This window comes from Nycticebus coucang, chromosome 22 (assembly GCF_027406575.1).
Source record: "Nycticebus coucang isolate mNycCou1 chromosome 22, mNycCou1.pri, whole genome shotgun sequence".
Taxonomy (NCBI): domain Eukaryota; kingdom Metazoa; phylum Chordata; class Mammalia; order Primates; family Lorisidae; genus Nycticebus; species Nycticebus coucang.
The window spans coordinates 40,428,910-40,453,427 of NC_069801.1; the positions used below are offsets into that span (position 1 = coordinate 40,428,910).

Genomic DNA, 24,518 nt, shown 5'->3' on the forward strand with positions numbered 1-24,518 from the left:
AATGTTTCAACAAAGGAAGGACAGGTAAATAAAATGTAGTCTCATGCAATGGAATACTGCTACATATAAAGCAACAAAAAGGCTAAACTACTGATACATACGACATGAATAAATTTCCCATATGTTATGTTATGCCAAAAAAGCCAGACACAAGAGTGCATCTTGTATGATTCCATTTATATGAATGTCAAGAATCAGCAAAACAAGTCAGAACAAAGGTTATTTAGCAAGGGGAGGGCAGCACTTACTGGGAAAGGGCACAAGAGAACTTTTGGGGAACTTTCTCAGAGAAAGGAAAATATTTCTCAGAAGCACCAGTGGTTTCCTCTTAGAGCTTAGGAGACAAGGCCTGTCAGCGTTCACTCTCTATCTGACAGAGGACAGAAGGGCCCAAACAAACAACCACAACCTAGGAAGATAAAAAAATGTTCAAAATACAAAGGAGTACAGCCTAAGTCCTAGGCCTGGGAGGTCATGGCCTGGTGGGAGCCTGCATGGAGTCTCTATCCCTGGCCAAGTGAATTTTAGGGACGCAGAGATGGGTCATAAAGTCCAGCCACATGCTGGCTGGTACTGAGGCCTCTGAAGCAGTCTGTCAGATTTTGCCAGAGTACAGAACCAGACCTCCAGAGGTTGCCCTAAAGAGCCATAGACATAGGATCCAATTTGTCTGCCTGACAAGCCAGGTAGAGACTAAGCTAGCCAACTCTGGGCTAAGGCAAAGGTCTCTGGGCACACGGCCCCTCCTGCCAGCAAGGAGGAGGTGATGAGACCCTCAGAGATGGTCAAGGGGAGCTCCACACATCAAACCTGAGCCAGAACCTAGGCAGCAATCCTTACTTCTGGACCAATCAAGCAGTAAAAACTATTCAGTCACAAATTCTATAGCAGGCCTAAGCATGACCTTCCCACCACCTAAATATCTCAAAGTCTGATCAGTCATTAAGCAAATATCTTTATCTTTTATCAATGTTTTTAACTGAGCCAAATTTCCATTCCAGGGGTTCCTATAATCACTAAAATGATTTAGACCCTCTGACACCTTCTAAGAGTATGAGGAGAGGAGACTATCACTGGAGTCCCAGAAGTGCCCAGACAGTGGAACACCAGAGGCTCTGCCTGCCAGGAAGGGGCCGTGCTTGTTGACTAGGCAACAGAGCTTCTTCCCCAGCATGTATCCAGGCACAAAGTCCTTCCAGGGTAGAGCACCTATCCCAAACTTAGCCTCTGAGGGAAGGATGCAGGGTAAGATGCCTGTTGACTTGCAGCTCAAGGACCACACTGAGAAGTGTAAACAGAGCCAAGGCTAGGAACCAGAGCTGCTTTGGCTCCACAGAAACTTGCTCTGCCCCAGGGCCAGCACACAGAAGTGGATAATCCCTAGCCAAGCCCACAATCAGCAGCTCCTTTAGTGATAGCTCTAGACCTAGGACATGTGCAGGAGGGGGCTTTCATATGTTTGAGAGTAGCCTGGGGGGCGAAGGGGCGGGGAGAGGAGCAGCCCTTGCTCCTCTAACCCCAAGAACTCTCAGCCCAAGGAGCTGTCAGGCTAACGAGGCTACCCCACCACCACTCCATCTGAGCATGGCAGGCTGCACTGCACGACTGGCTTCAGGTGGCTTTTCTTTAATTAATGGCATCCCAGGCTCTGCAGGGAGCTTTACCCCACTATGAATGGCCCTCTCTCATTAGAGGCAAGCCTGCCATGATGTATTCAGGGTGAGGGCCAGGATTCATTTCCCTGTCTGTGGGCTAGTGATGGGAGAGAGGGGAGAGGCAGCAGGGAGAGATTTATATCGAGTGACTTGGATTAGCTGCTGCTGAAACATGACCTCATCAACTCAAGCTGCCTTCTTGGGGCTAACCTGATGTACCTCTGCTGACGAGAGGGCTCTAGGGAAACTGAAGGGAGAGCAGAAGGTCTTGGTTGCCATTGTCTCTGGGCTTAGGCTACAACTCCAAGGCCCAGAATTCCTATACAACCTCTAGAACTTCCTCCCCCTGCCCCCACACACTTCGTGTGCACCGAAGCCTGAGCTGACTCTGAACTGATCTTGTTGTCAAGAGCTTCTTTGTGGCCAGGAAGCTGGTCCACTGCCCTCATATCTACAGGACCAATGTCCTGACCGTGGCCTTCAGCTGGCTCTTCTGCTTTCTGTAGCAGTGCTCTCATTCCTTAGCTCAGAGAAAGAGTCCAAACACTGTTTTCCCTCATAACTGCTGTATGGATAGATCTCATACATCTATCCATACAGCAGGCACCAGGAATCAGTATAACACAAAAACATGTCATCACCTCACTAAGGTGATCCATTAAGCCGAATCCCACCTCCCAGGTGGGGAGTTTTTGGACAACACTATTCTCCGTCCCTCCATCTCCCCCTGGCTGAGCAGGGGTAATTGGGATCTTCTTGGCAAAAAAGGAAAACTTGAGCCTTTCATTTATCAAATTTCCAAGGTACTTCTCACAGACTTAAAAAGAAGGCTACTCTGTACTCTGCTAGCCACTTAGGTGGTTATAAGCCTAGAAGCCAGGTGGATTCAAGCTGGCAACAAATACCACACAGCCCTACAAATTCCCCATGCAAATCCCACTAAACCTGGTCAGAGAAAAAACATATTTTAGAACCTGTCCTCCTTCCGCTTTCAGTCTCCCTACAATGCTCAATTCACTAAGAGCTTGCAGAGGGGGTGGGGGAGGCTGACCCGGTCAGCCAATCAGAAGGCTACTTTGCAGGCCAACTATGTCCCTAGGAGAGCTGGAGCAGATGCCTATCATCTGCACATGCAATGACTCCCTCATCCACACCTGTCCCTGGCCCTTGAAGAGGAGCATTCGTATACCCTTCCCTCCCTACTCAGAAAGAGATGTAGCTCAGTTCCGCTTTGCTAAGCCCTATTTGGCAATGTGTCTAAACACATGCAAACTTAATTAGTTCAGCAGGGGAGCCCAAGTACTCTCAGTGACAGATAAAAGTAAAGGGGAAATGAGACAAGTCAGAAGTAGCAGGGAGTTCTTACTCAAGCCCCTTCCCCCAGCAGGCTGCTAATCAAAGGCGAAGCAGCTCAGTACTGGGACCAACTAGCACATTCATGGGCAAGGGACAAGACTCTTGTGAGCTTACTGACACAATGAAATGCCCCATGTGCTTCCAAACATAAATACAGCATAATGGTGTCCAAAGTGATGAGGGCTGTGGTTTCCTTTTTTTTTTTGAGACAGAGTCTCACTATGTCACCCTTGATAGAGTGCTGTGGTGTCACAGCTCACAGCAACCTCCAACTTTTGGGCTTAAACGATTCTCTTGCCTCAGCCTCCTAAGTAGCTGGGACTACAGGCGCCCGCCACAATACCCAGCTATTTGTTTGTTGCAATTGTCATTGTTGTTTAGCTGGCCCAGGCCAGGTTTGAAGCCGCCACCCTCAATGTATGTGACTGGTGCCATAACCACTATGCTACAGGCATCAAGCTGGCTATGGTTTCCTTAAAATGGATTTGAGGATTTGTTTATTTGTAACCCTATAAGAAGGCTTTCAGGAAGCCTCAAATCACCTCTCACCACATCTCCTGGCCAACCAGGTTCATTTTGATATGCAAAATGAACATGACAGTCCAAACCTCCAACACCAGAGTGGGAACCGAAAACCTAGTACGGGAGAGAATCTCCCAAGGCTCTGCCCTTCAGTGGCTGATAAAGGAGAAGAAGGGCATTCCCACCACATCACCAGGCCGTGGACCATGAAGGACAGAAGCCAATAGTCAGAATGGGACAATGGATAAACACACGGGCTCTGGAGTTATAATGCCTAGGTTCCAATCCCTGCCCTGCCACAAACAGGTTGTATGTTCTTGACAAATTCCTTACCTTTCTAGGCCCCCATTTCCTAATTTGTTAAAAAAGGGTTATAAAAAGAACCTATTTCATAAGATCCTGGTAAAGAGTAAATAATATGTGTAAATAGCACAACAGGGTTCCTGGTATGTAATGAGTGCTCATTAAACACTGGCTATCTTTATTCTCTGATGTTCACTTTTCCAGAAGAGTCCCAACCCTCAATTCTGAAAGCACAAATCTCTCAAGAAAGTATTTCACACTGCTCCTGGGACCACGCTCCTCCCCCCTGGCCTAGGCCGCGGGATAGATCACCCAGTACCTCCTTCAGAGGATCCAGAGCACAAACTGACAGTGAAAAAATCCAGGAGCTTCCTTACATTACTGGTACATTCTAATCCCCTCACTCCTCACATGCGGGCTGGTGCAACAAGGCCCAAGATTTCCTCTTCTGGTCCACGTGTTCTATACACTGGCAACTAATGCTCTCTGAGCCTATCCACTGCATATCATCTGTCATTTCTCCTGAGCAGACATTCCATGAGACCATTCCATTTATTTAGTTTTCACTTATTCAACAATTATTTATTGAATAATTACTACATGCTGAGCCTCATCCCCAGGTTACCATGTGTGCTCATAAGCTAGTGAGAGAGACAGACAAATTGAGGCAGCTACAATTTTATAAATAAGTACATGTGTTCTAGGAACACAAAAGAAGGTACTTAGAGAAGGAAGTTAAGAGAGATCATTAGGAACTGGCCAGCTGCAGCATGTGGCTGTGGAAGATGCATATTGACAGGTGAAGCTGCCTTGACAGACTCAATAAACAGTGTGGCCTTTGCCTTGAAGACCAGGGCAAACCTTGAAGGGCGGTAGGCAGAGGTGTGATATAATCTGCTACAATTAGGAGAACAAAACAGAAGCAGTAAGGCAGGAGTCAAAGAGACTAGTTAGAAGGTTTCTGTAGTAATCAAGAAAAATACGATCATCTTAACTAGGAGAGTGGCAGGGAGATGGAAAGAAAGGAATGAATTTGAGAAACCTCTGGGAGGCAGAAGCAACAGGCTTTGACAATTAATTGATTATGGCTAGATAAAGAAAGATTCTCAGATTTCTGACAGAACAACCAGTCATCATTTGAGGGAATGCTGGAGGACAGGGTGCAGGGAGAATAACCCCTGACTGTGGGCATGTAAGTGGAGGTGCAGGCTTGGCGTTGAGGTAGCAGATGGAGATTTCTTTTCTACAGGTGGAGAAAAAAATGAGGAGACATCAGCATACAGAAGACAGATGAGATCATTCTGATATCAAAGGCCGAGATCACTCTGGTAAGTATGACAGTGTAGAAAACATAATTAGAATACAGATCAAAGAAATATCTGCCAAAGTGATTGAGGAAAAGCCAGAGAAACAGAAGACACAACAAAATTAAACATAAATACTATTTCAAGAAGGATGAAGTAGTCAACTTCTCTGAATGATGCCAAGGAGGCAAGCCTAACCGGCAGCAAACATGTCACCAGGCAACCCTTTCAGCTATCTTCCACAACCCACAGGACAGTCACCACCTCAGTGCTTGCCAGAGGTATGGTTCCATCAACGTGCCTTCACTCCAGGTAACAGCAACCTCTCTCTTCAGTGGCCTTGAGCACTTGACTGCACTCAGTAGCCCCTGCTGAGGACATGCTCCAACAGGGATACTTAATCTGGGCAAGTATCTTTCAATCTCCAGACTTTCTAAAACCTGAAGTACTCCAGATCCACATGTGTGCACCACAGGCAGAGGGGTATAGTACACACATCCACCCAGGAAGGTGAGGAAAAAACTGAAGTCAAATGCCAGCCCAGCATTTACACCAACCTCCAGCAGAAGAAAACTTCCCATTTCAAAGCTGAGGCTGAACCTAGTTGAGGACCCTCTCACCAAACCCAGAGAGGCCTCTGGTTCTTTCTCCATGACAGTGCAGCACCGATTACCCTGACCCTCTCCAGAAGGGCCTCTTCCCAAACTGTACCAAGCCCAGAGTCTCCCTCAGGCTCACTCTTTCCCGCCAGTCTTTTCTTTTTCCTGACCTGCTCTTCTTCTCAAACCCACAATCCACCTGGTCTAGCTTCTCCACCACACTATGTTACTCAGCTCCTGAATCTGAATCTTTAAGCTACATGATAAAATCTAAGTTCCTCAAGTGGGTGCCTGTGCAGCCCTACCCCCACCCCACCATGCCAAATATGAACCCCTTGAAAGAGTCATTCCCTAGTTGAGTAAGAAGAGAAACAAGACTACATGCCATGGAGAGCTTTAAGAAACACCAGATAATGTGAAGGAAAGGTAGACCATGTACAAAAGGCAAGCTGACCAAGGGCAAAACACATGACGTGTCATTTCTTAAAAACTTAAGAGGAAAAATTAAAATTATACCCACTAAATAAAAGCCTACCTTAGAAGGATCTGTGACTACAGCATCAAAGGCCAAGTAAACCTGGAGTATAAACTCATCCAGCTTTGACCAAAGATGGACACAAAATGATTTTTGTCAGGATGAGAGCAGATTTCTTTTCTCTAGTGGGATTTCTACTGCCACTTCGGTTTCCATTTCTCAGTGCCTCACTAATCAGGTCCTTTCTAACAAAGTGATATGAAGCTGTATTGCGAGAGTGTAGTGGGGAGCGGGGGGAGCTAAGAACAGCAATGAGAAGGGTCTGTGGCTCCCAGAAACTAGAGTGTGAAATGAAAACATCTGCTGAATTCCTTAGACTTAGTTAAATCTGAAAATGGATGTCAAAATAAGAAGTAAGCTACATACTAACAAGTTGTGAGTGTCAATTTAACACCATGCTTGTCAGGCTCATCAGCAGCCTTTACCAGGCACATAAAAAGGTGATGGTTCTGATGAGAGCTTCCAGGAACACCGATAAGTTGTGCACTGTCACGCAGAACTACTTAGGTTTCCTCTCTGGCTATTTTTATTTTGTTACACATTTAATTAAGAGCCTTCCCAGCAGTTACCCAGACTCTTGCTTCTAAGAGGCAGCCACAGAGCTCTTCTCCCCCAAGCCCTGCCACCAGCCACCTGCACACTCTTTTCCAGAAATTCACTGGCCTTCCTAGTCCAAACCCAAAGCAGCCACCAAAGTCTGCCCTACCCATGTCTTTTGGAAACTACAGGTCTTAGAATTCAATTCTGTCTAGGTTATGAGTTTTTACCTTTCCAAGTCCCAGGGGGTTTTTGTTTGTATTGTTTTGTTTTGTTTGTTTCATCTGTAAATGAGATAATACTGCCTACCAGAAAGGGTAGTTAAGAGGTCTGAATGAGATAAGGTATGTGCTCATTAAAATTTGGTTTCCTTTCAGATATGCTTGGATTCCCAAGCTAATCCCTCTTCTTCTTTTCTTTCTTTCTTTTTTTTTGAGACAGAGTCTTACTATGTCACCCTCAGTAGAGTGCCGTAGCATCATAGCTCACAGCAACCTCAAACTCTTAGGCTTACGCAATTCTCTTGCCTCAGCCCCCCAAGTAGCTGGGACTATAGGCACCTGCCACAACGCCTGGCTATTTTTTTTATTGCAGTTGTCACTATTGATTTTAGCTGGCCCAGGCCGGATTCAAACCCGCCAGCCTCGGTATATGTGGCTGGCACCCTACCCACTGAGCTACGGGTATTGCCACCTAATCCCTCTTCTTGATGACATTTCTTGTGAAGATGCCAAGCAGTTTCCGAAGTCCCCAACTTCAATGCAGAGCCCCAGTATACTGCAGTGTAGTATAAGGTCCAAGGTGTGGACTAGTACTGTGGGCCAGAATAGGCCAGATCCAAAGAAGACAACACCCTGCGGAATTCCCTCTCCAACTCATGGGGAGATCAGCTCCAAGCTTGGGAGGCCCAGCCAGATAGTTTTCAACACCAGGCAATGAAAAATTTTCACATACATATATAGGTGACACCATGCAGAGTTACAACAGAAGAAGCTGAAATTCAAGTGTCTGGACAATGAACAACCTGAGAGTGAAAAAGACTGGAAGAGTAGAAGTCTTGGTAAAGGTATTCAGAGGAACTAGACCTCTGGACTAGGCTAATGAGCCTTCCTCCTGGGCCATACGAATGCCAGAATTCTGTGTCAGCCTGAAACCAATCCCACCCTGAAAAGCTTCTTTTGGGCTGCAGAGCTCCACAGAGCAGGTCAAGAAGAGCAGTCCCTTCCCAGCTTGAAGGGCTCAAAGCCCTCCAGGACATCACAAACAACAACAGCAGCCTTCCTTCTACTCACCTTCTCCATGGACCCTCCCCGATTCACATGCACTACTAGTCCCTGCCTGTATACTTTCCCTGACAAATAGGTGGCATCTGGGAGTACAGACACCCTCTAGAGTAAACCCAGAGGTGTGTAGTGTGTGTACACAATCCGAAAGGCATAGGAGATGAGGTTCATGTGTGTTTTTGTGATCCGGCCTTGTGCTTCCTTCTGTCTTCACCTAGAGAGTTGAGGTCCAATGGCACACTTGACACCCACCTGGGTGTATAACTTCATCTCAACATCCAGTGTCCGAAAGGCACAAAGAGGGCCATGGTGAGAGATGATGCCTGATGTGGAAGGAAATGTCACTCCAGGGCTACTATTCCCCACCCCTCACCAACACTCCACCTTATGCTCAAAGGTTCAAACACATACACACACAACACAAGATGCTTGCTGCTGTCCTCAGTCACAGAGAACACAGAGGTATCGATTCTGTCAATCCTCAGCAAACTGTGCCCCCCACTTCCAGCCCACTTTAGTTCCCTGGGGGCTATATAAAGCCAGGTATCCATGAAGGCAGACAAAATACAGACGTGTCCACCCAGCAAAGGAACCAGTTCTGTCTTCCAAAACTGGGGCAGGGTCAGGAGACAAAAGAGAAAAACTAAGGGGGACAAAGGAAGAAGGAAGAGGCTAGTGATTTTGACTCCCAGCAGTAGGCTTCTCTCATCCTACCACTGGGCTCTCAGTTGGTGCACCAGGGTCTTAAAAGTCAGATAAAAGGGTAGCATAGTATAATGGTTAAGAGCCTGGACCCTGGGGCCAGATTGCCTAGGTTTGAATCCTAGCTATGTGTTTTTAGGCAAGTTACTTGACCTTTCTGTGCCTTAATTTACTCAGCTATAAAATAGTTATAATAATACCTACTTTATAGGGTTGATAAATAAGTTACTATTTCTCATTACATGGAGAAATATACTAGGTATTGGTTAAAAAAAAAATTTGGAAGGGCTGTCATGAGTAGGGAAACTTGGCAAAGGAAGGAAGGCACCAACAACAGCAATCCAGGTAGAGTCTTGACCTGTACACATCCTGCCCCAGAGAGGCAAAGGCAGGGCTTCCAACTCTCTTCTAGCCCTAGTAGCCTCAAGGACCCTGGGAAGCCCTGACCTAACTGCCCTGCAGGCTTGAACATTTAAGCTTCCAAAAGGTAAAACCTGGTCCCACAGATTCCAAGTTCTGCCAGCAAAGCAGCCCTTCTCATACTCACATGACTTTTAAGTCCCAGTCTCCACAGGTGACAAAAATTGACTTGACGTTTGGATCTAAGAGGCCTTCCTTCGCCATCCACTCATCGACCCTCTGAAAAGTACACAAGAACAGATGAGATTTTCCCTTCCCCCCCCACCCCCCCGAACCTGTGAAGAGCCACAACAGTAAAATGCCAATAAGCTGCTTGTAATCAGATCAGGAGAAAATTGTAATCTTACCCAGCCATGGCTCTGCTCTGGGCGCTGAGCCTTGGCTTGGAACTTCGGAGGCACTTGGAGGATGATCCCTCAGGAAGATACCACAAGCCCAAGGGTAAGGGAGGAGGGAACCCTCCAGCCCCCCACTGTCTAGCAACCTGCCCCAGATCCCAGCAGATCAGTGCAAATACTTTGCTCTGACCTCCCTGTTACTCATTCATTAGTTCTCAGACAAAGGCCTAGTCTAGCACCAACACAGGCTATCCTGGGCCACAACAACAAGCTAAGATGAGGCTCCAAGTAGGAACTCAAACCCACAGCTTCTTTCATTCATTTGTTCATTTAACCCTCCACCAAATGTTTATTAACCAAATTTATGAACTGGATTATTTGGCAAATGAGAGTGAAGAAAATTTTCACCTTCAGAAGAGGCCCCCTTCTCAGGGTTGGAGCCCCATCATGACACCTGGGGTAGTGCTGCCTGCTCCAGTTGCTCATAAACTGTCTCTCCAACCCCCCGCCCCCAATCAAGCTTTGTATTTCTCCTCTTGCTGGTTGAGGATTCAAATTCAGCACAATATTTTGAAGGCTCAGCTCAATTCCTACACAGGCAAAGAAAACGCTCCTAAACACACTTTAAGTTTTTCCTTCTCTTCATCCCTTCGATTGGTTTTATTATTTGTACTCACACTGGAAGTACAAATACTAAAAACAGTATATAGCAAGAGAATTATCATAAAGAATTCATGAAGCATTTCCTATTTTTCAGAAGATCCCAGGCATGGAGAGGGAGTGCAACAGATCACACCTCTGCTTCTACTCATGCAAGAGAATTATTTGTTTTAAGGCTATCTCACATAGTAGCTAAAAAGGCAGGACTGAAATTCAGACACATCTAGGTTCCAACTCTTGGCTCTCCCCATATCCTGGCTGTGTCACTGATCAGAAGTCATTTAAAAGTCATTTAACCCTTCTAAACCTCAGTTTCCCTCATCAATAAGATGGCATAGGATGATTAATCTCAGAGTTGTTTTGAGAATTAAATGTGATTAATTAAGGGCCTACCACAAAATAGTAGTAGGCTGACAAGGGGTGGCAATGGAGAAGTGAACAGAGTGGCTGTAGGGCCAAGAGGAGGAAATGGCTAGCTCTACCTTTCACAGGGAAAGGAGTCAGACAGGCTTCACAAAGAAGATAATTGACCTAGGGACTTGACGGTTGGGTTTGCTTGACAAGGCAGAGGCAAAGGCACAATAATTTTATATTTGAGAAGCAATTATCTCTTTAATGTCTGCCTTCCCTCCCAGACTATAAGTATCAGGAAGGCAGGGTCTCTGTCTTATTCAATGTTTTAATACTCATCCAGCACAGTATCTACTCAAGAGGTATTTGTTGACTGAATGGAAACCAGAATAGACAAAGAGTTTAGTGTGATCAAAGTCCATAGCATATAGAAAGAAGGGGCAGGAAATGAGGCTGAGGGACTAGGTTAGGCCAGACTGTGAAGGGCCTGATCTGCTCAGCATGTAATAGACAGGCCATTACTTCTAGCAGACAGGCAATCTCTCTGGACACTTTAGAGATGCTGAAGGCCTGGCCCTGACTAAAGCAGTGCTTAGTGAGGCCAAAGATCCTATTGAGTCCTATGGCTGAGCAGTCATATCACTCAGAATGTCAGAGCTACTCCCTAGTGCCAGACTACACAGATCATATCCTGGCTGTGTCTCCCCAGAAACTAAACTCTGGACCTTCTAACTGCTGAATGGTCTGTCCCCCTAGTCGCTTTGGCCCAACTCCTTGCATGCACATGCAGACACACACACCTATGTATATATACACACACTCCCCCGAATCCTTTACCCAGGATTACCTAGAGAAAATAAGGCAGACTTAACAAAAGAAAAGAGGTAAGGTTGGCCTCATGCCTATGGTGGCTCATGCCTATAATCCCAACGTTTTGGGAGGCCAAAGCAGGAGGATCACTTGAAGCCAAGAGTTCAGGATCAGCCTGGGCAACATACTGAGACCCTGTCTCTATAAAAAAATAAAAAATAAAAATACATTAGCCAGGTGCGGTGGTACACACCTATAGTACTAGCTACTCAGGAGGCTTAGGATCGCTTGAGCCCAGGAGTTTGAGACTATAGACTATAGTGAGCTGTGATCACACCACTGCATTTCAGCCTGAGTGACAGAGTGGGACCCTATCACTAAAAAAAAAAAAAAAAAAAAAAAATTTCTAAAGATATAAAACAAACTTGGAGCTCCCTTGATTAGCATAACCTCTTACTCCAATTCACTGACTTTACATCCCCAAAGTAAGTGCCCCGTGTGCTAGAGGGGCACCCTAATGCCCCAATTCCTACACAGTGGAAGAGAGCAGAACAGAACAGAACTTTCAGGAGACTAACCCAAAAAAGACCAGGCCTTCACCATGGGAAAAACTTAACACTCACTGGGGTCCCTGCAAGCTTCGGACCCAAGTCATCCCTCACACAGCAGATATTTGGTCAGCACCTTTTACTACTATCTAGGGAAACGATACTACATTTGGAATCAGGCCTGTCCTTTTCCTTCTCTTCTCTGTTTAAATGAATAAAGGATTGGAAGAAACACCAAGACAACCCGATCAGGTGGGCCAGCCAACCCAGTTACTAAATGTCCAGGGGTCCAACCTGAGCTCTACTTAGAACAAATGAGTGAGGCAAACATCTACCTGGCTTCCTACTCAGGGCGGTAGTCAGGACAAAAATTACCTCGTTAGCTCTATAACCAACTCAGCGCTATTAAGACAAAGCACAGCCTGGTCTGGTCTCCCCAACTGCCAGGAACTCCCTATTCAGGATGACGCCAGGAATCTGCCCCCTCAGACACAAAGTATGCAGAAGTAGCAGAAAGTAGCTTCCTGGGTGCGACTCAGAATCCTCTGAGCACCCCACTCTAGGGCTGGCATGGAATATCACATCTCGTCTTCAGCTGGAGCCACGCGAAAAAACCCATAACCTCAACAGCTTCCTCTTCCCAGGATCTCTGCCACAGATGGCAGGGAAGCCTGTGTTTTCTGGCATCCCTCAGGAGCCATTCCTGGCTGGGGAAGCTGGCCAGGACACAGGGAAGGATGGGTCCCCTCCTTCTCCTGGAGTCTGGTCTGACAGGAGCAAGGAAAACTAAGGAGCTCTCTCAGTCATCAAAGCGAATCTCCCCTCAAAAAAAGAGAGTCCATGGGGCTAAGAGGTCCCTTAGAGCTCATCTCATCCTTTACCACTCTAATGCAGGTGTCTCAACCCTGATTTAACCAGACTGGTCACAGAGCCTAGGCTCTTATACTCCCAGGAACAGGGAGTGTACTCTGCCACTGAAATGAACCTAAACCTGCCTCTCTGACCCTAGTTCATCCCGAGGAGCCCCAGGAAATCCAGTCTGCATCTCCCTCCCCCATGACAGGATCTCTTGGGTGAAGGAAGGTATCTTTCCCTGTCACTATCCAACCTCCTCTAGCTGCCTACCTCCAATGCAGATGTGCCCTGTATTCCTCCAGATACTCTGTTTTCTCTTAAAGCACCTAATGAGATCCAAGGGGCTTTTCTCCTTCTTTCCTCCCCCTATAGAGGATATGGGAAGGGGACCTTCTCCCCCTGTGAAAACCTCCAGGCCAGAGCAGGGTGCGAGATAAGCTGAGGCCAAGCACTGCCCTTCCTATTCCCTTGGGCTAGAGTATAAGAAGCAGCATTTTAACCTTTTCCAGCTCCCCAAGGAGAACATCCTAGAAGTGTGGTCTCTGCCAAGGGTTTTAAAGTCTTTAATTTGATTTCCCTCACATAGGCAATTGTTGTAATTATTCTGATTAGGAATCATTACCCAGTGCAGCCTCTGCACCCCTGACAGGCACAATACATCTAGCAGCAAGCTGCAGAGGGGCAAGCGGGCCCAGCCACAGCTCCTGGAGTAGCTCACAGCAAACAAAAGCCATCGATGGGGAGTTCTGGTTAAGTTAATGAAGTGCTCACATGCCACAAGAAGCCAACACGAAAGCTAAACAAAAACACCTCCAGTCCCGGGGCTAGTCCCGCAATGCCACAGCTCAGCTCCCCTATTCCCCAAGTCCCCCACAGGCTCCCTGAGCACACAGGACCATGGGCCAGAAAGGGGTGGGGGACCCTGCGCCCGACTCCTGGCAGCAGTTGGACATCCTGTCAGTAACCCTGACGGGAACAGCTGGAGATGACAGATCAATGGTTCAATACTCTCAACAGCATGTCACTGATGTGACAGCAAATGTTATTCTAATCAAGCCATAATCATAGTCAAATTACATGGCTACATTCTCAGGAGGGGAGGGAGAGTAATGCAGCAGGAAGGGGTCAAAGGTCAGGAATTAAAGGTCATTCAACCTACCTCTAGCACTTGCTGCAGGCTTGGCTGACCATCCACCATGGCTTGAATAATCCCGGTGAGCTGAAAGAAAAGAGAAATAGCCAATGGGCGGAAAACCACCTCATAGACACTCAAAGCTGAATTGGATGCTTTACTTTCTGTTTTTCTCCTTGTACTATAAAGGGCTCTAACCTGGCACAGCTGTAGGCTCAGAACCTGACTAAAAGCCTAGTGTGTGTGCCTTAGGACACAGTAAGAGCTTCTCCCACAAAATCCTGCTCTGAAATAAAGGTAAACATATATACTTACTGGCCACAGAGTGTGTTCTCATACTGGTTTCTGCTCTCATTTTGCAAAAAAATTTATTTTACATGTCTTTTTTATTCAATAGGCCCAATAATTTTCCACAAATTACAATCTAAATTCAACTCCTAGCTTCACAGAAGTTCCTATAAACCTTGGGGAGTGCTCATACAGAACAGGCACCACTTGTTTCAAGTCCACATCATCATCAGTGAACATCAGCGAAGGCCTCCAGATGTCTATCCCTCACCCTGCAGACCTGGGTCCTCAATACCAACTAGCCAAGCAGGAAACAGAACCATCTTTAATCAACAGGGAAACTAAGACTAAAAGGCCTAATGGACAGAATCTGGTTTGGAGAACTTCTAGCTTACAGGCTTATGGTCTTCCTAGGTCAGGCCTGGGTTCAAACAAGCTTGTTTTGCTGTGTTCTATTTTGGTTTTAAAATACTCCTTGTTTTGCTTTGGTTTTAAAATACCCCTGAAACACAGACTAGGGATAGAATGCCTAAAAGGATCTGAGGGCGTAAGGTCCCCTTGTCCTGGACACAAAATGGAAATCATCGTGTCCAACATGCCCCTGGCTACTTCCAGAAAGAGTAGTATCTCATGCTTGTGTGGAAACTTCCTATTTTTTAAAAGGGGGGAATTAAACTCCAATTAAACCATAATTACATTTAATGAATACCAAATACCCAACTCACAGAAACCGCTGGCTCCAAGAGGGAAGGTTATTTTCTCATAGACTTACATGGAATGGTAATACACACCTTTTAGGGAAGAAATTTTCATTTTAAGAACGCTGAGTTCCTCTAGGTGGGTTTCTGTAGTTCATCAAGTCATTATTAGGTGGTATTTTAAGGAAGTGTAAGGACACAGCCACTCTATTTTATATTCCAGAAACTGTTTTTATATTAATCTGTATTTTAATTGGGTAACAGCTGCTGCCTACAGACTTCCCATGGTCTAAAAGGAAAATAAATTAGAAAGATTAACTACACTGTTGTTTTGCAAGGTTTTAACCCACAGTGTGCCCGCCCGGCTGGCACCTCCACACCCTTTCCTTGCTTGGGAGACCAAAGAACTGCCCAGCAGAGGGAGGGCCTGAGTCAAAGAGAAAAGATGGTCCGCTATAGGCTGGGGGGATGGGGATGGAGATGTGCTCTGGGTCAGCAGCTTCAATAATCCTGGAGTGCAAAGGACTCCTTTTATTTAGTCAATAGCTATTCACAGACAGCCCACTAGGTGCTGGGGCCCACTGTAGGAACTGGGGATCCAGCAGGGAAGAAAAACCTAAAAATGTTGCCCTCATGGAATGTGGGTCCTTGCCAGGCCCCCACCCATGCTCAGCCCCCACCAGTGCCCAGAGCCTATCCACCTTCCAAAGCCACAAACTAAGTGGGCAGGTGCCCCATGTTTTTGTCTCAGGCACACAAGTGCCAAAGAGAGTCAAGAGCAGACTTGTTCCCAACTCTGGGTCCAATATCCAGGTTACTGACTGACACCCAGGCACCCACCACTAAGCATTCTTGCCCATTCTTCTCTCCTGCTAAGTCCAGGGCTGAAATACGCCCTCAACCTTACAGCTGGGGCTTAGGGTCAGGATTATCCTAGAAAAGAGGGCCCACAGTCAGCCTTCTGTCTGGTCTGAGGTTAATGGGACAAGGTTAGTTAGATCCACTTCTCTTGGCTCCCACCAAGAGTCACTCAGGTAAGCTAACACCAAAGAGCTTCAGAGAAGTTTCAAAGGGCGGCACCTGTGGCTCAGTGAGTAGAACACCGGCCCCATATACCAAGGGTGGCAGGTTCAAACCCAGCCCCAGCCAAACTGCAACAAAAAAATAACCAGGTGTTGTGGCAGGCGCCTGTAGTCCCAGCTACTCGGGAGGCTGAAGCAAGAGAATCGCCTAAGCCCAAGAGGTGGAGGTTGCTATGAGCTGTGATGCCATAGCACTCTAGCAAGGGTGACAAAGTGAGGCTCTGACTCTAAAATGAATAAATAAATAAGTCTCAAAGGGGCTCGGCACCGGTAGCTAAGTGGTCAGGGCGCTGGCCACATACATAGGAGCTGGCAGGTTCGAACCCAGCCCAGGCCTGCTAAACAACAATGACAACAACAAAAAATATCCAAGTGTTGTGGTGGGCGCCTGTAGTCCCAGCTACTTGGAAGGCTGAGGCAAGACAATCGCTTAAGTCCAAGAGTTTGAGGTTGCTGTGAGCTATGATGCCACTGCACTCTACTGAGGGCGACATAGGGCAACATAATGAGATTCCGTCTCAGAAAAAAAAAAAGTAAGTCGGGTAGAGCCTGTGGCTCAAAGGAGTAGGATGCCATATGCCGGAGGTGGTGGGTTCAAACCCAGCCCCGGCCCAAAAAAGAAAAAAAAAAAAAGTCTCAAAGAGAAAATTAATGCACCTATGCAAAGAACCCTTCCTCCCTGAAGATGGGGCTTAGGTCAATACCTGTGTATCCAACATGTGCCTGCCTTGGGCCCCAGAAAAACCACTGTTAGGGGCAAGAAAATCACTATGCCAAAAAGGAAAACCAGGATGCTGCTCTGACATCCTGCTGTGGGATCCCTCACTGTTGACTGGTTACCTCTTCCCACCCAAGGGCTGCAGCACTAGCATCCTCAGACTTTCACAAACTGCACCCCAGTGCTCAGCAATGCTAGAATCTTCACCCTGGGTGGATCCTAATGAGTTTTCTGCTTCCCAGAAAACAGGTATTTTTATTTGTGGTCTAGCAAGACTCACAGCTGAGCCTTCAAGCTGAGCCTGAAGAGTCTGAACTCAAGCCCAGAGACACAAAAGTTTGTGATGTTGGCTCAACTAGTTCACAGCCTTGTAGGGGAAGACCTCACACACCTGTGTTAATCTCTCCAAGGATGGACTACCTCTGCCAAAGCACTGGATAAAGAGGGGATGAAATTAAGGAAGTCAGTCCCTCCACCTGATACTAACAACCTATAAATTAACTGTAAGACTTACATAAGAAGCCATGAGGGAGACATAATTTTACAAAATACTGGGAAGTTCTATCTTATGCCTAACTTAAATCTGTCATGCTATAGTTTGAGTTCATTCCCACTTGGGTTAATATATATTTGTAAAAAGCTTTCACATCCTCACAATGAAAAGTACTACAGCAAAGCCAAGTATTATTAAGCTGAGAACCAGGGCTCACAAGCTAAACAGAGCTCAGAGACCTTAACCACTTAAAGCAGTAGAGGTGAGAGGAAGAATTAATGTGTGCTCCGTGGCTCCTTTCACTGAGGGATTACAGATTAACTCCTACTTCTCCAGACTCAGAAACCACGAGGCAAGGGGCTTTTGACCCTGACCAATAACATGGCTGGCTACTGAGATCCCCTACCCACACAAAGGCTTTACCATGAATGAGCTGGCTTCATTATAAACACTAGCTAGCAACTACAGGCAGCAGCCCAGGAAACTCAGTGCCAATAGCATGTCATCATCCAGCGCTTTCTCCTTTCAGAGTTTATCTACAACACGATCGTATTCTGACACCAAGACAGTTTGTTGATTACATAAGCACTTGTCTCTGGTGTGCAATCTGATAATCAGACCCACTCTTTCTCCTCAGACAAAGAGACCAATAAATCTCATCCTTTAGAAGTAGTACAGGTGCAAGACAAAACCCTTCACTGGCATTTAGCAAAGTGGGTATTTTTCTAGTTTTTCATGACAATAACAACAAAAAGAAAACTGCACATGGTCAAGACTGTGCAGCAGCCCAGCTGCTAGAGCCAGAGAGCTGATGAGTTGGAGCAGATTCTAGAGGTCACAGGGAAAGGACTGGGGAGGAATGAAACATACCTCATCATGTATGTTAGAACCAGGTCACCAGGCAGACTATCAATTAGAACTAAGAAAGGACCTGAAGAAGGCTAATAACATGTTCCTTAGGGCAGTTAAGTGTCTGCATATGGGCCACAGACTCAAGGCAGAATCTTACTTCCTATAGTCCAGCACTAAGCCTGCCTCTCTCCCCCCACAAGCATGTGCTCATGTGTGTACAATTGTATGTGCATGTGTACATACACTAGAGAGTATTTCCTCTTGTGCAAAGAGAGGAAATACTGACAGGGTTGCTACATAGGTACAATCTAGAGGTTTGGGGTTTGCTATAGTTCAGACTTGGTTTGACCCTTCCAAATCTCATACTAAAATTTCATTTCCAGTGAGGCTTCGTGGCTCATGCCTGTAATCCTAGCACTCTGGGAGGCCGAGGAGGGAGGATCCCTTGTGCTCAGGAATCTAGCCTGTTTCTACTAATAGAAAAATTGGCTGGGCATTGTGGCAGGCACCCCTAGTCCCAGTTACTTGGGAGGCTTGAGGCAGGAGGATCACTTGAGCCCAGGAGTTTGAGGTTGCTGTGAGCTATAACAACACAGCACTGTCACCCAGGACAACAAAGTAAGATTCTGTCTCAAAAAAATTATAAAAAGAAAGAAATTTGATTTCCAGTGTTGGAGGTGGGCTGTAATTTGAGGTGTCTGGGTAATGGGCGTAGATCCCTCATGAATAGATTAATGCCTTCCCTTTCACTCTATTAGTTCTCAAGAGCTGCTTTATAGAAAGATCTCTACCCTCATTCTCTTGTTGTCTCTCTTATCATGAGATCTCCGCACACACCCCCACTTCCCCTTCCACCATGAGTAGAAGCAGCACAAACAGACTAAGACAGGGTTGTTCCTTGCACTTACTAATAAAAGAGTCTCTGGTTGGAATGACCTCCATCCCTAGCTCTAAAGGCAGCTACCCCAAGGGTAGATAAGGTCTAAGAACTACAGCCCCCATCCTATGTCCAAACTTTTCTCTGCAATACAATTCCACATGGTATGGAGACACAGCAATATTTAGATGATCTGAGGTTTTCAAAACAAGACTTTACTTATTCAAAAGAGCAAATCAGCACTACAGTTGCTTTCAGAGGAGACAGAAAATCTCCTTGACAATACTCATTCATTTAAGAAATACATGTCAAGTGTTTATTTGGTACCAGACCCTAATGATGGGACAGAGATGGATCAACTCTAGGATCTGCTCTCAAAGAACTCATAGTCCAGTGAGGGGACAGATAAATAATTACAGCGTAACTAGGAGGGGGTAAGTAAGCACAAACTAACCTGGGGATCAGGGAAGACTTTCCAGGGAAGGTGACCCTGAGTAGAGTCTTAGAGGATAGCCCAAGTTAGGGGTGGAGAGTGGGAAAAGCATACACAAACAGAGGAATCATTGCGCAAAAAGATACACTGTATAAAAGGAGTTGGGTGAGAGATGAAGCAGGGAGATGTGAGGCTGGACAAAAGAGGAGGGACAACAAAGAACAGGTCCCAGAGAGTTTTGAGAAGCCTGAGACAAAATGGGAGGCCCAGTCCCTGCAGCATAATCACATTTGCAATTCATAATAGGCTTTGTAACAAGGATCCCAACCACCACTCCTACTGCCCTCAAAAAGAATTAGCAGCAGTCCTGCTCTGAGAAAACTCCCTCTTTTCCCGATATACTTACATCCTGGGTTCAGCTCCAGCAGCACTCCGTTCCATTCCTAAACAGGCAGCAACCTTTCTAAACTTTGGGCCTACCTGTCTAATGCCAAGTAGCCTAGCCTCACAGAGGGGCAGGCCACATACAGAAAGGAAGAAGAAAAGGACAAGAGGATACTAGACTTTCAGGCCACTGGAGGACTCAGGTAACTGGCTGGTTTAAAAGAAGGAAGTCTTTTCTTCCCTTTCCATAAGGGAGAAGATTCTCATCATCATTAAAATGGTGATTTTTCTCCAGGCACGGTGGCTCACACCTGTGATCCCAGCCCTCTGGGAGGTCAAGGTGGGTGGGTCACTTGAGCTCATGAGTTCGAGACCAGCCTGAGCAAGAGTGAGACACACACACACACCCCATCTCTAATAAACTAGCCAGGCATTATGGGAGGTACCTATAGTCCCAACTACTTAGGAGGCTGAGGCAAGAGAATTACTTGAGCCTAAGAGTTTGAGGTTGCTGTGAGCTATAATGCCACAGCACTCTACCAGGGGCAACAAAGTGAGACTTTGTCTCAAAAAATAAATAAATAAAATAAAATAAAATGGTGACTTTTCAAAAAGGGCAGAAAAGACAGATTAGTGCCCCCTGGTGGTATAGTTAATTCCGAGGGAGGAAGGAGAGGAAGAAAACCAATAGACAAGGGAGGGAACCAGAACCTCAACATCATTAGTTGGAATAACAAAGGCTTAAGAGACCAGTTGCCTCAGCAGATAGGTACCTTAACAAATGGATGCCTACAAAAAAAGACCCACCTGGGTCAGGTGGCAAACACTGGCATCAAGACCAGGAGTAACCCTCGATATAGCCTCCAGATAGCCTTATATCTGGGCTACTTCTGCCTCAAGACACACTGAGCTCTCCCACCAGGTAAACTCATTCCAACTTCTTCCACACCAAGGAGACTGGGATTACACAAGAACTTCTTTCCACCTATTTCATTCATATGTAGAAGGTAGGTCTCTAAATGAAGGCACAAAGTCTCTAATGTACCTCAGTCCCAAACTCTGAAAAGAATCCAGAAATTCTCATGTTTTCTCATCCATCTGCTCCCAAGCATTCTTGACCACATAGTCTTGGGAGTCAGGACTTTCAGGGCTTTCTCCCCTCTGCCAATGGCTCTTCTGAGCCTCCAACAAGCATCAAATCTCAATTAATCCCAGTATTACAATCTGTAAAATGGGTCAACAACACTAACCTGCTGACAAGGTGGCTACGTACAGTTAGACTAGGATAAGGACATTTCAGCCATGGCCTGTCCTCATGCTCCACTGAGACTGCCTTTCTCTTTCATTGGTAACAATGTGCTTCCTACAAACTCTACCTATGCTTCATGTGGGGCCACTTTACAGAAAGACAGAGTAACAATGCCAGAAAGCTAAGAAGGCTTAAATGTTAACTTTTCCTTCCAGATCTCTAAATCTTTACCTCTTGCCCAAGGCTCCAGAAGGAAATGGAACTGGAAAGAGCCTGAGCCCCAGAAGCACCATCTTGCTCCTGGGCTCCAGGTGCAAGAGGAGCCAGGATGGCCAGGGATGATAAGAAGGGAAAATGTTGGGGAAACTGGCGCAGATTGTGTCACTGCTCTCCCAGGTCTCCAGGGGTCCAAGTAGAGGGCAGGCTTTATAAAAAGCCACTGCTAGGTCCAATGTGCCTTGACCACTGGTGAAACTTAAGCTCTCACTAAGTGGCCTGTGTAGACCACCAATGATCCCCACAGCCCTTGCTACCCAGCTCCAGGGCCCTTACCTCTGTACAGAAAGGGGTAAGCTGTGGATGGACTACAGGCTGGACATACATGTGAAAGGTAGACTCGATTTCCATGGTCCGGCCATTTAGCTTCAGGATGGGAAACTCAATGATTTCCTAGAGGGTCAAAGACACAGAAAAGGAAAAATAAGTTATTTTAACCAACCATGTCAAACAACAACTCCAAGTCAAGAAAGAGTTGAGTATTTTGGGCTCATTAGCCCCTGTCTGGCCAAACCCAAGATTGAGTGAGATGGTATCAGCACAGTTGCAATTCCAACCTTCCCACTGTTACCACCTTTACAGGTCCCAGGGACAAGACATAACCCCATCCCCAGTGTTTCTGGAAAAGAGAAGGAAGATAGCGGTATAATCTGCTCTGGTTTCACCAACAGGTTCTCCAGCAGAGGCCTGCTTACTTGCCCCCCCTCAAAGTAGGCTCTCCTTCTCCTTGCCCAGGTCTCTGTCCTGAGTAGGTCTTGACCTAAAGCCATACAGACAACTAGCCATCAGACCAATGCACAGATTTCCTCATACACAGTTTAAATAGAGCTGGTGAATTTCTTCATTAGATTTTTTTTAAAGATACATAATAAATAAAGGCAAAGGGGATCCCAAAGAGGAGAAAACTGAATAAGAGTAATAGGAGCTAGTGCCTCCCACCTTTTTTTCAGGCTGTACATCCTCCCCCATCTCCCACCTCCAACCCCCAGCCCAATTGCTTAGCCAGCCCTTCCCAGTCCACTGAAACATAATGGAAGAAGGAGGAGTGACAATTTGTTTGGTGTCTCTAAGATTAATTTGTCTCCGTTATTTAATAGAGATGCACAGCACCAAGGTCCTGGTGTGCAAACAGGCTTGCAGAACGCTGGCTGTGCAGCATGCCTCATACATCGCTCCTGGGAAGGGAGGAACGCACCGGAGGGGGGAGAGGGCAGGAGAGAGCCTGCACACACCAGAGAGAAGAGGGAAAGCAAAGAGAGAGAATAAAAAAAATATTGCTTTTTAATATTCAAAAACAGTTTGCAAAATTTAATCAAAGCAGAGGAAAAGCTAACATTTTTACCACTTTGACATTTTTATTAGTGCTTTCATAAATTTTTAAAACATGAATGGAATTAGTTTACAACACAAAAAAACTGCCCTGAAAACATCTGGAAGAGACAAATAGGAAATAATAAAAAAAAAAAAAAAGGCTAAATTCTCTGTGTAAAATTAGCATGTGGAAAGGGGCCTCCACTGCAGAGAAAGGGGGCTCTGCCCATTCAGTGGCCCCATGGTCCGCTTCAGTGGCACTCCGACCACTCATCCCCTGTTCTGGAAAGGACCTTTCCAGTATCACCAAGATCGAGGCAAACTGGTTCTCTCCAGAGACTGCCTGGAGAAGCCACACAGAAGCTGATGACACCTGACTGCACTTAGAAAATGAATGGATGGGAAAACAAAAGGAGAAACAGTCAATCTCTTCGATGTCCCAGAGAAGGCAGGTATCCTCCCCAAAAAACACACCCACTAATATTAAATATTAGGCTTGTTTTTAAAGCATCTATTTCAATATGACACATAAAAGCAGTACTGAAAACCAAATCAAGTCAATCAGATTTCAAGCCAATCAAAGGTTCTGATTGTCCGGTCTCTAAGGGTTGATCCCCAAAGATGAGGAAGCCGACAGGAGCTCATTCCCAAGGATAGAAAGGGCACAATGGCTACAAGGCTGAGATAGAGGGAGACAGAGAAGAAGTGCAGGCTGCTGCTTAGACTAGATGACACATCTCTTCCCAATTCCTTGGACCTTTTGTTCCCTACAAATTATTACAAAGCAGATCAAGTAAAGGGGAGTTTTGCCGTGAATATCAAAATTGAACACATGCACACACAAAATACACATTGATCCCCCAAAAAATCAGATATGCAAGATAATCAAGAGCCAACTCTGAGGTATAGCTCATCTGAATCTGGCTCATCTGACTTCTGAATTTTTGATATATATCCTTTGTCTCCCACTAAGCAGAAAGAACACTCCACCAGTAGAAAGAGCTCTGTAGCCCAATGAGTTTGGTTGCCCTTGGTGTCTAAAGAAACAAATACAGCCAGCTCCTCACTAACAATGTTAGCCTGGCCCACAATGAAATTTAACCTGTGACACAACTGTACTTTTCATTTAAACTTTCATTTGGAGAGAAGCAGTGTTTGGAGACCTGCAGTTTGTCCTGCTAATAAAGACAAGTGTTGGGACCTTTAAGGATGCCATTCATCTTTGGTTTTTATTAAATTCAATTTTCTTAAGCCCATGATACATTATGAAATTAAGAGTTGACATTCCTCTAGAAACAAAAATATCTATCAAACATAAATAGAAAAAAAAAACACCTCTATTACCAAGAATTTATGGCTTAAAGCTGATCTCTTTCCACTTTTTTACAAGCACATGGTTTGTTTTAGATATGTGAAATGCTATTATAGATCTAGAATTTCATTAGTATTTATTATAAAATAGTACACGCTTCAGCTCCTGCTCTGACCAGCACCAACATAGCATCCCCAGAAGTCTCTCTGAAAACTTGGCCTTTGAGTTTCCCCACTGCAGCTCATTATCCAAATTTTCCTGCTACTGGTTTCCTTACCTATAGGGAAATAGAGCCAACCTAAGTGCTCAAAGTAAGTGCCACCAGTACCATCAGTGAAAGACCAGGCCAGCCTTAGCTCCATGCAAATAAAAAAAAAAAAAGGGGAGGGAGACCCCTGAAATGCCTTGAATATACATCAGATAGGGTCTATTATAAACATACTTCTCTGATGTTCCTAGCCTATCTGTCAGACCTTCTCCCCATGACCAAGAAGAGGAATTTTCAAGGGCCAATCTCAAAACGTGATTTTGCAGGGGCCCTTCCTCAGCAGTATCAGGCGCTGTTATAACAAGGGGCCTGCACACTGGCAGATTCATGTGAGCCACTGAGGATGCAAAAGAGGAACTTCTGACAG

At 45.8% G+C, this 24,518-nt stretch overlaps 1 protein-coding gene across 10 annotated transcripts in view; it reads right to left on the reverse strand.

The window, feature by feature from the left end:
* ERI3 (ERI1 exoribonuclease family member 3) overlaps positions 1–24,518 on the reverse strand; it is a 139,467-nt gene that overhangs the window by 84,903 nt on the left and 30,046 nt on the right. For all 10 annotated transcript variants that reach the window (XM_053577433.1, XM_053577431.1, XM_053577428.1 and 7 more), the window contains exons 4-6: positions 21,537–21,653; positions 13,938–13,997; positions 9,344–9,435 (exon numbers count right to left, since the gene is read on the reverse strand). In XM_053577433.1, coding sequence (XP_053433408.1) covers positions 9,344–9,435; positions 13,938–13,997; positions 21,537–21,653 — 269 coding nt within the window. The remainder of the gene's footprint in view (positions 1–9,343; positions 9,436–13,937; positions 13,998–21,536; positions 21,654–24,518) is intronic.